This window comes from Neofelis nebulosa, chromosome 12, assembly GCF_028018385.1.
Source record: "Neofelis nebulosa isolate mNeoNeb1 chromosome 12, mNeoNeb1.pri, whole genome shotgun sequence".
Lineage (NCBI taxonomy): Eukaryota > Metazoa > Chordata > Mammalia > Carnivora > Felidae > Neofelis > Neofelis nebulosa.
The window spans coordinates 494,295-507,003 of record NC_080793.1 but is presented as its reverse complement, the minus strand read 5'-3'; the positions used below and the strand labels follow the sequence as shown (position 1 = coordinate 507,003).

The following is a 12,709-nucleotide window of genomic DNA, read 5'->3' as shown; positions in this document are numbered from 1 at the left end:
AGCATATCCAGCCTGCGTGGCTGTCTTCCTTGAGCTTGCAGACAGACCCTGACCCTGTCTGGCTGACAGCTGCATGGGGTGGGACCAGTGGGGGCACTTCCCACAGTGGCTGACAATCTCCCCCCGACCCTGGTTTCCGGAGACCGCTCAATGGGAAATGCAAGTACCAATCTATTCTCTAGGGTGCACAGACTTAGTAAAAGGAGCTGTGGGCACAAAGTGTCCCTTCTGGAAGCAGGGGGCAAATGGTGGCGCGAAATGTGAGTTTCCTTTTACGGGTGAGGGAGCATTGGAAGGTTCTGGATGAGGCAGATGTGCCCCCTATGTTGCGGCAGAGGAGTGAGGACGGAGGCTGCCTGGCCCGCCCTGCCATTTGCAGGGGCAGGTGTCAGGTCCTCTCTCCTCTGCCAGGAGTGAGCGGCCACACCTTCCTTCACAGCGTGTAGTTACACCATCTCTCTAGATGAGGAGGATCATACCTTGCTGTGACTGGAGACACTCCCCCACCCACCCTGTTGGCTGACCATGCCCCAGCTCTGTCCTCCAGGCCCCTCGTCTGGGGCTGAGGAGTGCCAAAGGATAGCCATTCGGGATTGTGGGGGCTAGCCTGGACATGCAGGCTGGGCCACCCACACCATGTGAGTGAGCTCCAGACAGGGCAGTGTGGGGGACACGGGGCAGGCTGGGACGACTCTGCCCATCCTGATTGGAGACACGGGTGTTCAGGCCTGGCCTTCTGAGTAGTTATGAAGGTGTATGTGTCACCATCAGCATTCACTTACCTACTCGGTTTATTTATTTTAATGTTTATTTATTTTGAGAGAGAGAGAGAGAGAGAGAGAGAGAGAGAGAGAGAGAGAGCACAAGCAGAGGAGGGTCAGAGAGAGAGGGAGACACAGAATCCGAAGCAGGCTCCAGGCTCTGAGCCGTCAGCACAGAGCCCGACGCGGGGCTCGGACTCACGGTCCACGAGATCATGACCTGAGCTGAAGTCAGACGCTCAACCGACTGAGCCACCCAGGCGCCCCATAAAGTTTATTTATTCTTTTAGAGAGACAGAATGCATGGGGGAGTGGCAGAGAGAGGGGGAGAGACAGAATCCCAAGCAGGCTCTGAATTGTCAGCGCAAAGCCCCACGCAGGGCTCGAACCCATGCACTGTGAGACTGTGACCTGAGCTGAAATCAAGAGCCCCTGTCCTTTTCTTATTAATACTTAAAAACTTCTTACAGGTCGGGGCACCTGGGTAGCTCAGTCGGTTAAGCATCCAACTTGGGCTCAGGTCACGGTCTCGCGGTTCGTGGGTTCGAGTCCCGCGTCGGGCTCTGTGCTGACAGCTCACAGCCTGGAGCCTGCTTCAGATTCTGCCTCTCCCTCTTTCTCTGCCCCTCCCCTGCTCACGCTCTGTCTCTCAAAAATGAATAAATGTTAAAGAAAAAAATTTTTTTTTTCTAATTTAGGTTAGAACTTCCTACATGGCAAGGATCTAAGTTCCATCATTGCCTCCAGCTGCTGGGGCAGGTGGGTCAGCCGGCACGGCCTCAGCCCCACGTCTGCTACCACCTTCCCTGCTTGTGCTTCCCTAAAACGCTTGTCCGCGTTGTACTGGGCACCTCCCCCATCTGACATCCTTCCCTCCGTGCTTCTCCGTGGCCACAGGCGAGGAACAGAACCTCGGGAGCCAGGTGCAAGGCCGCGAGCCTCCCGCCGGCAGATGTCCCTGCCTTCCCCACCACAGCCGTCCCTAAGAAGCGTGTGGGGAGGACAACCTGTGGGAGCAGCCCGGACCTGCAGATGCAGGGCCCCGTCAGGGGCCAGGGGAGGGGCAGGGGCCCGTGACAAAGCTTCCGGCTGGTCTCGGACGAGGGCCGCAGCGGCACAGCAGACGTGCCTTCTGCGCACACGGTGGGCAGGCAGGTGGGTCATCGGGGGACAGCCAGCCTCACGGCCTGCACACGGAGGGCAAAGCCCACGGAGAGCGATTCTGGCAGCACCACGTGGACTCCAGGTGTGAGGAGTAGGGGAGACGCGCCACGGCTCAGGAACCGAGAGCACAAAGGACTCCCGAGTGACCCGTGACTTTGTAGTCAGCGACCCAGTACGTGAGAGCGTGTGGACAGGCATCTGGAATCTAGTCTACGCACCTACAGTGTGTCCGTCCACGTTGGTGCCAACACCTCTGCTGCCCTCCATAGCCCTGCGTGGGAGACCGTGCACGCGCCTGGAGGCTCCAGGGCCGTGTGCCCCCAGAGCTGGCACGCCCACCCCAGGAAGCGCCGCTTGGCCCCAGGTTCTCAACATCCCGGGCCGCAAGCCTCCCAGCCTCTGCCCATGCCGTCCGCCGGTGGCCTCCTGTCCCCTCCAGCCCTTGCTGGCGTGGACACACCCAGCCGGCACCTGCCGCTCCATCCCTGGGCCACAGGACCAGGAGCCACCAGGCAGCCAGGCTGGCCATAGCCATAGCCTGGCTATGTCCAGCAGCAGCTTTGCCACTGGGGGGAAAGCAGCATTAGGCACGTCTGGGGATGACAGAGAAGAAGACTGGCCAGCTGGTCCCGTGGTCACTTCTTGGCATCCTGCTGCAGCCACACTGCTGACCACACGCAGAGTGTGGCCTGAGGAGGATGGGTGGCCCTCCGCCCAGTGCCTGGGGGTAGTGACAGAGGAGGCAGGGCACAGGAGTGTCTCTGTTTGCACCTCCTGATCCTTCTCAAACCTTTTCCAGGAGCACAGCCCCTGCCCCGCCAGCGGCCATCTCAGGAACCTGCTTTTCTCCATTCTCCCCCTCCTCTGGCTGCCAGACCCTCTTCTGGAGTGTGCCCTTGGCAAGGAGGTCTAGCGGCCCCACCCAGCCCTGTCAGTCCAGGCAGAGGTGTGCGGGCAGCCACCACAGCAGCAACCTTGGACCAGCAGACCCAGAAGCTCCTGGACCCAGGGAGGTAAGGGACAGGGCTGACAGAGGAGGCCCAGGCGGTGGCCGCAGCAGAGGGTCAGGTTTAATGGTCACTCTAAGGGATATCGTACATCATTCAGAGCCCAGCACATGCCCCTGCCCCCTCCCTTAGCTGAGGGCACAGCCAGGTGTCCTCAGACCCAGGCTCTGCAAAGGGGTCCTGCCCCTGAGCCCCAGCTATATACAAGAGCCGGCCCCACTGGGCCCCAGCAAGGCCACAGCCCAGAGTCCACCGTCTGCTCAGCGCCGCTGCGGGGTCCAGGCACCCACTGCAGTGTGCGGCGGGGTTCTCACCCAGCGGGGCCCAGCCCCACTTGCCCCTGCCAAACCCTTTGTGCTGGGAGAAGCCTCCAGACCAAGGCTGGCAAAAGCTGAACGCACCGCGGCATCAGAGGGCCAGGCGGGTGCCGGAGGACGGGGAGCAGGCAGGGCCCGGCTCAACCCAGAGCCTCCTGAGAGAAGGGAGGTGTGTCACCTCCCCCCTGCCCCGCGGCTTCCCAGGCACCCCTGCTAGGCCAGTACGGCTGAGGTCAGAGTAAGCAGTGGGTGGCAAGAGGGAACAAGCAAAGACCATCAGGGACTCGGCCAAGGCCGGAGCCGGGCCGGGCAGCCAGGCGACACCGCCCCCACGGACGGGCCACCCTGGTGCTGGTGATCAAATACGGCAGGGCTGGGGGGCTGGGGGCAGACAAGGTCCCGAACACACACTGGGCTAGGTTGTCTACACCGTAACTGGTAACATAGCACTTAACTATTCAACTAGTAATGCTGCTTCCCTTTGAATTGTTTTGGGGGTGTGAAAATTGCACTTATTTCTATGAACCCGCTAAGAGGAGCCACCCCAGTGCTGCACCCTCTGCACGAGGCCTAGGCCCTGTCAGCGCCTGGCCGCTGAGCAACCCCTGGCCACATGGGGTGAGGCTCGTCCCGGGGCCCCGGGGGCTGTGACCTCTGGCCTGTGGTGCAGTGAGGACCAGACCCGTGGGCGGGAACCTGAGCGACATCTGAGGGTGCCCTGAAGCGGCTGTGAAGACTGGGACCGCGTGGTCCTGGGCGGCCCACAGCACGTGGCCCAGCCCCAGCCACCGGTCCAAGGAGCAGCCAGGCGGTGGCTGTGGCCCTCACAGGACATCCTCAAAGTCCAGCAGCTTCGAGTGCTGGCGGCTCTTCCACAGGCGGTACAGCCGGAAGTCAAAGTAGGTCTCTATCATCTGCTTCCCTGGGGCCAAAGGAGAGGGTGGCTAGGTCTCAGGCCTCTACCTCCTGGACCCCGCCCCTCGGGCCGGGAGCCAGCCTGCGAAACTCACCTTGGGCCGACAGCTCCAGGGGAGACTCAAAGGTGACCCTGTAAGGGGTCATGAGGGTCCTGAGGTTCTGGAACAGCTGAAAGAGCGGGGCAGGGTCATGAGTTCAGGGTAGGGGAAGGGGGGTGGTGAACGGTGTTGGGGGGAAGCAGGAATTCTCTACCACTGACAGGGGCTCATGCATAGGTGGTTCTGGGGGGTTAAGGAAGAGAGCAAGGGAACAGAAGAAAAAGTGGGAGGTTCTGTCAAGTCTTCTACTGGATCTGGGGTCTCCAGAAAACTGGAGCAGGGCTTGGGGGTTCCTGTACCTTCTCCCCATTCGGGTTTCCCAGAATGTAGCAGCCCATGATGTGGACGACGTTCGGCTCTGGGTTCACTTTGCTCATCAGGCGGCTCAAGCGCTTCCAGAAGCTGGTGGGGGAGGGGGTGGGTCACAGGTGGTCTCCAGCCCAGGCCCCCAGGTGCAAGGAGGGGCAGGCCAGAGGCCAGGGCAGGGCTCCAGAGATGGAGCATCACAGGGAGGGTCTGTGGGGATGGGCTGTGTGGGTGGAGGTTGCCTCCAGCCCCTCTGCCCAGCCTCCGCGTGCAGCCCTGCCCACTCACTGGATCATGTCCTCCTCCTTCTCTACTTTGGCAAAGGTGGCCACCTTGTTCTTGAGCAGGTACAGGTGTCCTGGGCCACCCTGTAAGAAACTGCAATTGGCCGCGTGGGGCATACACAGGGCGTCCATCCACCGTCCCCATACGTGCACGCACTGACACACGTCTGCACGAAGCCTGCATTCTCAATACCCCCCACCCCCACAGCAGAAAGGGACTGAGTCCTACCTGGCAGAAAATCAGCATCTTCCAGATCTTGGCCCCTTTGTGATAGATGTTCAGCTTTTTCTCTATTTCCTCTATGGAGGGAGGAGTGTGAGCACGGCCCTCCAATGCCCCCCATGGCCCATAGGTAAGCCCCCAGACCCAGGATCAGAAGACAGGGGATTGGAGGACACATACCCAGGATGTCCTCAAAAGTCGCATGCTCGTGGTCCTGAAACAGACACGGGCCACACTCTCAGAGTCCCTCTTGGGCAGCAGTCCAACCCAGAACCAGGGGCCGGGGGAGGGTCACTCACATAGAGGATGGGGATGATGGACGGGTCATCTCTGCGGATGATAGTCGGGATGTACTCGGCTTTGGGCACCTTGGAGGAGATGAGCTGGAGACAGCACGGGGAGCTGCTCAGGGCCCAGCCACCTTGGAGCCAACGGGCAGTGGGAGGCCCCATGAGGTTGTCCCCCACTGCTAGGCAGCCTGTAGTGGCCGCATCATCTCCAGGCAGAGCCATTGGGCTCCTGGAGGAAAAGGGACCTCCCCCCTCCAGCCCAGGACAGGCTGGAATAGGAATAGCATAAAGACGGCCCGACCTCACCATGACCTTGGGGGGCACAAAGCCCTCTGTGTCACAGGCCACCGCCTCCAAGCCCTTCTCGGTCTCCCAGTCCAGATCCTCAAAGGCCTCGCCCAGGGTGCAGTGTGAGCTCTGCAGGTCACTACCTGAGGGGCAGGATGGGTCACCAGGACTGTGGACCACCTCCAGCCCCAGCCGTGGTCCACAGACACGGGTAGCAGACAGAACCCGCGATAAATGGTCCTGGAGGGCCCTCCAGGCCGGCGAGAAACCCAGGGTGGGTGACAGAGACCAACACTGGCCACCACCAGCCTGGCGGGACTGGCCGCTGCCACCAGAGCTGCTGCGCTGTTGACCTCCGTGCAAGGGTCAGCTCCAGCCAGGGCACTGCAGCCTCTCAGACCTCTAGAGTCGGTGAAGCACACACGCGCCCCCGCCCAGCACTGCCGTAGCCGTTAGTTAACCCTGCCCACGAGGTCGGAGGTGCCAGGCGCCCCCGCCTCACAGATGGGTAAACTGAGGCTCAGAGAGCAGAAGCGCGGAAGCCTAGCTGCCCGGGCAGGAGGCCCGCCCTGCGGAGCGCGGGGACTGGGGGACTAGGGGAACCTCTGAGGCAGGTGGGCCAGCCCGCGCCGGGCACCTACTGTCTCGGGAGTCGTGGGAAGTGTCGGCTTTCATGGGGGTGGGGTCGCTCCAGGACCGGCTGAAGCTCCGCTCGCGCCGCTCGGCGAACGCTGCAGTGAGAGCAAAGCCGCGTCAGCGGGCGGGGGCGGGAGGGGCACAGCCTGAGGGGACTCCAGACACAAGGGACTGCAGACTTGGGAAAGCCAGGGTGAGAGTCCTCGAGCTCCCGACGGCGGGGAGGTCGGAGGACATCAGTTGGGCCACCCGGGACAGAGTCAGGTGGGGCAAGACTAGGGGTGGCGCCTAATGACGCCAACTGGGGCGAGGGGACAAGAGTGGGGTGTGGGACCTGGGGCGGGGCGGGGCCAGAGCCAGAGCTTCTGAGGCGGGGTTAGGGGCGGAGCCTGGGCAAAGCCATCGGTTCCGCTGGGGGGGGGGGGCGGGGGGCGGAGCTGGAGCCAAGTGTTCTGGGGCGGAGGTGGGGGCGGAGCCTGGGCGAGGCCAGAACGAGAGGTTCTGAGCCGGGGGCTAGGGGCAGGGCCTGAGCCAGGTGTTCTGGGGGAGAGGCTGGGGGCGGAGCCTGGGGCGGGGCGAACGGTTCCGGGGCGAGGTCTGAGCCAGGAGGGGGGCTAGGGGCAGAGCCAGGCGTTCTGAGGTGGGGTTGCGTGCTGCACCTGAGGCGGAGCCTGAGTCAGGGAGTCCTCAGCAGGACTAGGGGCGGGGCCAGAGTCAAGGGTTTCTTGGCGGGCCTGGGGCGGTAGGAAGAAGGCCGTGGGGTTGGAATGGGGATCTGGGAACTTGTGTCTTTCCGGTGCAGCGAGCAGCCTGCGAAGCCCCAGCCGGCCAAGAGCAGCGCCACCCCCTCGCCCTCCCGCCCAGGGTCTTACTCTGGGCCTTCACCCTCCGGCTGCCGACCATGCGCAGGTGTTTGCGGAAGTTCCTGGGGAAGAAACACCGGTGGCTGGTGAGGACGGCGAAAGGGGGGTGGGAGGCGTACGGATCCCCCATGCTTCCTGCTCGCCACTCTTCCCCCAGCAGCCGGACCTGACATGGCCTGCCTTCGCCCCTTTAGGTGATAAATGCCCTCCTGGCGCCCCTACGCTCTCCCACTCACCCACCGTCCACCCAGTCCCTCTCCTGCTGACACCTTTCCAGGGCTCCCCTTTGCTGCCAGGACAAAGGCACAATGATCACGCCTTCTCTTGCGGTCACCCCCCTCGTCCCCGTCCCCCCCCCCCCCCCCCCCATGCAGGACCACTCCCTTGGTGGCTCCCCAGCATTCAGGCACCCACCTCCACTGCCCACTGTTACATTCCCTCTTTGGGCCCAGGCATACTCTGGACCCTATCAGCCCCCCTCTTCCAGGTGGTCAAGGGCTCCTGCTTCCTGTGCTCTCAGGCCAGGGAAGCACAGCTGTCCGCACCGACCCCAGGTAGGTTTGGGGCCTGCAGACACTCCCTCCCCTGCCCTTCTGTCCCTGGGCCACCTCAGAGACAGGTCTTTGCCCCCAAATCTGTGCCCTGCCGGGGTCCAGTGTCCAAGATGGACAAGGTTTCTGGTCACGTCTCTGAGGTGGGGCATGGGGAGCGTAAGCTTTGCTGCTGACCCCACAGCTCTGGGGTTCAAGGGCCAGAAAGAGACACGGGTGGGCTAGCTGGCTGCAGTTCAACTGGCAATGTACCCCCAAAACACACCAAAACACAGGCCTGGGGGGCCCAGGTCACATGACCTCTCCTGCCTGCAGCGTCCCCAGAGCAGGGCCAGGCCAGTGGTCGCCACCGCCCTTCCCCCATCAGGTCTGCGAGGGCCCAGTGGGCCCAGGCCAGACCAGCACAGACAAGAGACGGACTCTGGTGGCGAGTGGCTGGCAGGCCCTACCTCTGGATTACAGACGCGGAATCATTCTCCCGTTTCCGGCGCTTCCTCTCCGCGTAGCCCCTGAACACCCTGGGAAACCACCACGAGTCAGCACTGCCCTTGGCCGCAGGTAGGTAGGAGGGACCGAGACGTGGGGACAGAAGCGTGAGCACAGGGCCTGGAGGGGCATCCAGAGCGCAGGGCCGGGCAGAAGGGTCCTGGCCTGCCTCACCCTGTCCTCGGCCCGGCTCTTGGCAGGCCCTGCTGTGGCCTTGGTGCTGGGACACAGCACTCCCTCACAGTCAAGGCCCAGGTCCCTGGCCTGTCCAAACCTATTTGGGGGTGGGGGTGGGGGTGGGGGGTCCCCCAGGGACAACCACCATGCCCTTAGGCTCAGGGTCCCGCAGAGTACTTACGAGATGCTGGAGGTGCGGCGGGAAGGGGCAGCGTAAGAAAGAAGACATAGTAAGCCACGACCCCCTCAGCTTGTAAATTCCCAGTCGTTTCCCTTCTTGTCATGGACTCCAGGGGTCCCTCACAGGCACTCCAGGCACTAGCAAGGCACTAGCAGTGCTGTGGTAAGCCCATGAAAGGGCAGTGGACACTGAGGTCACTGGCCCGTGCCACCAAGTGCTGTAACGTGGTTGGGCTTGCACAGAGGCCTGTTTCTGCTGGGCCTGGGCCTGGCAGCAAAGATGGCAGTCCCCAGCCAGCCTGAGGGCAGTGGTGGGTTCCCCAGGGTAGCACGAGGGGCGGAAGCTTCCTCAGTGTGGGGGACACTGCAGCAAAGGGTGCCTCCCGGGAAGGAACGCTATATCAGAAAACAAACCCAGATATGTGTCACAGGTAGAGAAGAGCAGGCCCCCGCAGGGGACTCCTGACTTGTGATCCCTTGAGGCTCATACAGAATACGCAAGTAAGCTGCTGTTTGGGAAGCTGAGATGGGGCCGTGGCCTGGAAGAACCGCCCGAGTGGTGACGACATCAGCCTCAGCCCTGGGCCGGGTCCGCAGAGGACCATGAGGGACAGGGGAGGGCTAGGAGACAGAGGGCAGGGCAGTGGGCAAGGGAGGAGTGGGAAGGGAGGGGGCACGGGAGGGGCAGTGGAGTGTGGGAGTTGGGGGGGGGGGGGGGGGAAGAGCGGCCAGCGCTGCCTTCCTTGAGACTGATGTCACATCTGGCAGACCTGGTGGGACATGGGCATGTGGGGTCGCTCGAAATAGCCACCCAGGTGGGCCCAGAGGGCAGGAGAGGGTCTGGCAGTAGTTCCTGAGCACCACCCCTCACAGCGGGCACGTATCAGGTACACAACTCACGCTTGCATAGTTGTGGTTGCTGTCTGGAAGCTGAAGAGGTTTTCCTTGGGGAACCAGGTACGGATGGGGATGTCATCTGGAAGACAAAAGAAGTGGCTAGGGTGGCCTGGGAGTTCCTAAAGCCTTTACCCCCTTCTGCCAGGGAAGGCAATGCTTCTGCCAAAGCCAGTGGAGGCAAGGCACCAGGGTCCCCTAACCCTCTCCCAGGTGGGCGGAGGCTGGCACAGGCCGTAAGGCAACATGTGCCCGCTTAGCTGTTCAGGCCAAGACAGCTCAGCGGCTTCGTGACAGTTTGTCTTTGCTTAGCTCTCCCTTTGGTGGCCTACAGTTGAAGAGCAGTCCTTTGAAAGCACAGCCTGTGTCCAGGGTGCCCAGAGAAAAGGGTTCACTTTGTTCCCCTTCGGAGAGAAGCAGGGCAGGGACAATGGTTGCAGCCTCCCTTTGTCTGCATCCTGCACACTCCACTCCCTTGGACCCTGCCAGGAGAGTGAGGCGGAGCCCTCAGGCAGCACGGAGATGGTCTTGCTGAGGGCTGCCCCCTCCAGCTCCTAGACAAGGTGGATAAAAGTTTGCTCTACCCCCCTGAGAGTTGCCCTGACCCCCACCCCAGCCCCTGAGCTATGTTCATCAGAGGAGTGTGAGGTCATGGAGCTGAACTGCCCACACCCCAGGCCTGTGCCCTGATGCCCTGATGCCCAAGCAGGTTGTTGACTTGGAAGCCCAGGGGGTGTCCTGGGACGATGTGGGTGCTCAGCTAGTAAGGACTCTGCTTTTTAGGAAGTGACCTCAGATTCAAGAGGCATGGGGCTGCTCAAGTGTCCCAGAGAGGCCTCTTCTAGACATAGTAGGCCTTCAGGGCTCACCAGCCACCCACACAGCTCAACAATCCTTGGGAGGCTCCCAATGGCTGGCCAGGCCCCAGATAGACATGTGCTTCCTGGGGTGAACGAGAACTCCATTTGCTGGGACCCAGGGCAGGGACTATTTCCCAGGATTTCCCAAAGGCAGACCCATCTTCTAATTAAGCCATGTTTTCTGCCTGCTCAATCTTTAAGATTCTCCGGCCCCCCGCCCCCCTCCTCCGGGAAGCACTCCTTGATTGATTTGGTGCTGGCAGGGCCAAAACCAACTATGAGGCCTGACATGTGGCGTGGGAGATAGCAGCAGGAGGCTACCTGCATGCCACGACCTGGGCACCCTCCACCTGTCCAAGGCTCAGCTTACCACCCTGCCCCACAGCCTGCCCATTCCTCAACGAGCCCCCTCACCAGACACACGATCGACACTGTACATCCTCTCCAGCTTCTTGCGGCGGCTGGTGGCCTCAGGCAGAGGTGGCTGGTCCAGCCCAAAGGCCCGAGGGGAAGGGCTGGGACCAGGGGCCAGCTGGGCGCACCCGGGACATTCCTTGGAGCCCTGGCGGCTGCCTGCCCAGCTCTGGCAGGGCCTGCTGACGTCCTCGCGGCTGCCCCCTGGGCTGGCACGCAGGGGCTGGCTGTGGTGGTGGAGGTGCCGCTCCCGCTGCCGCCGCCCCTTCACCACAGCCAGCTCGATGGCCTCTGCCTCGGGACTGGGCAGCAGGGCAGGCTCCCCGGAAATGGTGTACACGCGGGGCTGGGGGCCCTCAGCGGTCGGTTTTCCACTGATGACCTCCTCTGAGAGACTGCCCTCATAGCGGCCATTGGAGACGAGGGAGAGGCGGCGCTTGTTCTGGGGGGCTGGCTGCATCTCGGGGGACCCGTCGTGGCCAGAGTAGGCATCAGCCAGCAGGTGGTCTGGGAGAGAGGCAGCAGGTGAACTGAAGCCCTCCTGGCCCTGCCCCCCCTTCACCTGGTGCCGTGAGGGCAAAGAACACCCAGCGAATGCCTGGCTCAGATGGGGGGGCGGGCAGAGGCTGCCCCCCAGCCCCAGTGACCACATCCTAAGCCCCTGGTATCTCCAGAAAAGGTGTTTGCAAGCTGCGCACTCCTCTCAGAGGCTCCCACCCTCCTCCTACCTGGGCCCTGAGCCCTGGGTGTGCGTGCGTGGGGGCGACAGGCTAGACTACCTGTGGGTGATGGTGGGGGGTGGACAGGAATAAACAGGCCACCTCCCAGCCTGCCACTGCACTCGTGTGCCCAGTGCCAATTTCTCCCCTCCCCCCCACCAGCTGGCCCCCAGAGACAGCGGTGCCAGCCCTGGGGGTGCCAGGAGGCCTGTTGCCATGCCAACGGCCCAGGCTGGGTGGGTGCCATGGTGATGAGTGACTCCAAGCTCTTTCTGGGGCTCTGGGCCAGGGAGGGCAGGGGGCGTGAGGAAGCCAGCCCAGCAGAGCAGCTGCTGCCCGCTCACACCCCACAGTCTCCACAGCCTGCGGGCCAGGCCTGGGCTGCTGGAGCAGGGGACAGCATCCCTAGGTCGTGGGGGTGCGGTGGGGCTGCGAACCGACCCCGCCCCGGTACCTCTTCGAATGCCCCTACCTGCACCGTTCCGATTCTCAGGGTGACTCTGGGACAGGTACTCGCCAAATGCTCGGGCTGCTCTGAAGGGTGGACAGCGGGGTGCGCTGTCAGTGCACACAGACCACTCTGGGCTCTGCTCAGATGGGAGCCTGGGGTCCCCACCCCCACCCAGACCTTGGGCACCGGTAAGGGAGGGGCCGGGGTCACCCATGGCAGACAGTGCCCTCCCACCCCAGAAAGCCCAGGGCTAGCAGGTCGCAGTTCCGGGGGCCTTGGGTCCCAGTGCAACGTGGCCGGGGCCCTGGCCTGCTTTCTGTCCAGCCCCTGTCACTGTGTGTGTGTTGGGGGGGGGGAGGGCGGGGGGGGGGGGTCGTGAGGTCGGGCATCTCAGCCGCAGCTGTCTCCGGGAGGGGAGCCGCACAAGGTGGGGGTGGGAGCGGGGGAGGGAGACTCGGCGAGAAGCCCCGCCACGGGGGAGGGGGCCGGGGGCGGGCGCTGAGCCCCGGCGGCCGGCCCCGCCGCACTCACCGCACTTTGGCCGCCACCGAGGACATGGCCTCGCTCCTCAGCGCCCTCCTCCGGGAGGCGGCGGCGCCCATGGTCGCGGCGGCGGCGGCGCATCCCCCGGCCTCAGAGCGCGCCCCGCGCCCGCCGCCTCCGCCGGGGTAGCCGCGCCTCGCCGGGACTCGGGCTCGGGCCCCGCATGGCCCGCGCTGGGCCCTCCGCGAGTCCCGCCGCACCGGGAGAGCGCGGCAGGGGCCGGGGGCGGGGGCTCCGCCCACCGCAACGTCACGGACGGGGCGAGGCCAGGGGCTCCGC

General features: G+C 63.5%; 1 protein-coding gene across 7 annotated transcripts; it reads right to left on the bottom strand.

Annotated features, from left to right (window-relative positions):
• Positions 1-2,977: 2,977 nt before the first annotated feature.
• On the bottom strand, positions 2,978-12,680 carry NSMF (NMDA receptor synaptonuclear signaling and neuronal migration factor). Of its 7 annotated transcripts, none has more exons than XM_058693396.1 (15): positions 12,419-12,680; positions 11,909-11,970; positions 10,718-11,224; positions 9,450-9,525; positions 8,156-8,248; positions 7,165-7,217; positions 6,298-6,387; positions 5,675-5,799; positions 5,378-5,461; positions 5,259-5,292; positions 5,085-5,155; positions 4,860-4,949; positions 4,565-4,667; positions 4,260-4,335; positions 2,978-4,171 (listed from the first exon to the last, which is right to left on the bottom strand). In XM_058693396.1, the coding sequence occupies exons 1-14, from the start codon at positions 12,487-12,489 to the stop codon at positions 4,286-4,288; spliced, it is 1,509 nt and encodes a 502-aa protein (XP_058549379.1). In that variant the 5' UTR covers positions 12,490-12,680; the 3' UTR covers positions 2,978-4,171; positions 4,260-4,285. The 7 variants fall into 7 exon arrangements, with proteins under 7 accessions (XP_058549379.1, XP_058549374.1, XP_058549375.1 ...); XM_058693391.1 differs by having other exon boundaries at positions 4,860-4,939; positions 12,419-12,678; XM_058693392.1 differs by having other exon boundaries at positions 4,860-4,939; positions 8,156-8,224; positions 12,419-12,677.
• Between the last annotated feature and the right edge of the window lie 29 nt (positions 12,681-12,709).

Coding starts and splice junctions, on each gene's coding strand:
- NSMF (XM_058693391.1), bottom strand. CDS start 12,489: ATGGGCGCCGCCGCCTCCCGGAGGAGGGCGCTGAGGAGCGAGGCCATG. Junction 5,293..5,377: donor CCATCATCCCCATCCTCTAT/GTGAGTGACCCT, acceptor TGTCTGTTTCAG/GACCACGAGCATGCGACTTT. Junction 4,336..4,564: donor GAAACCCGAATGGGGAGAAG/GTACAGGAACCC, acceptor CCGCTCTTTCAG/CTGTTCCAGAACCTCAGGAC.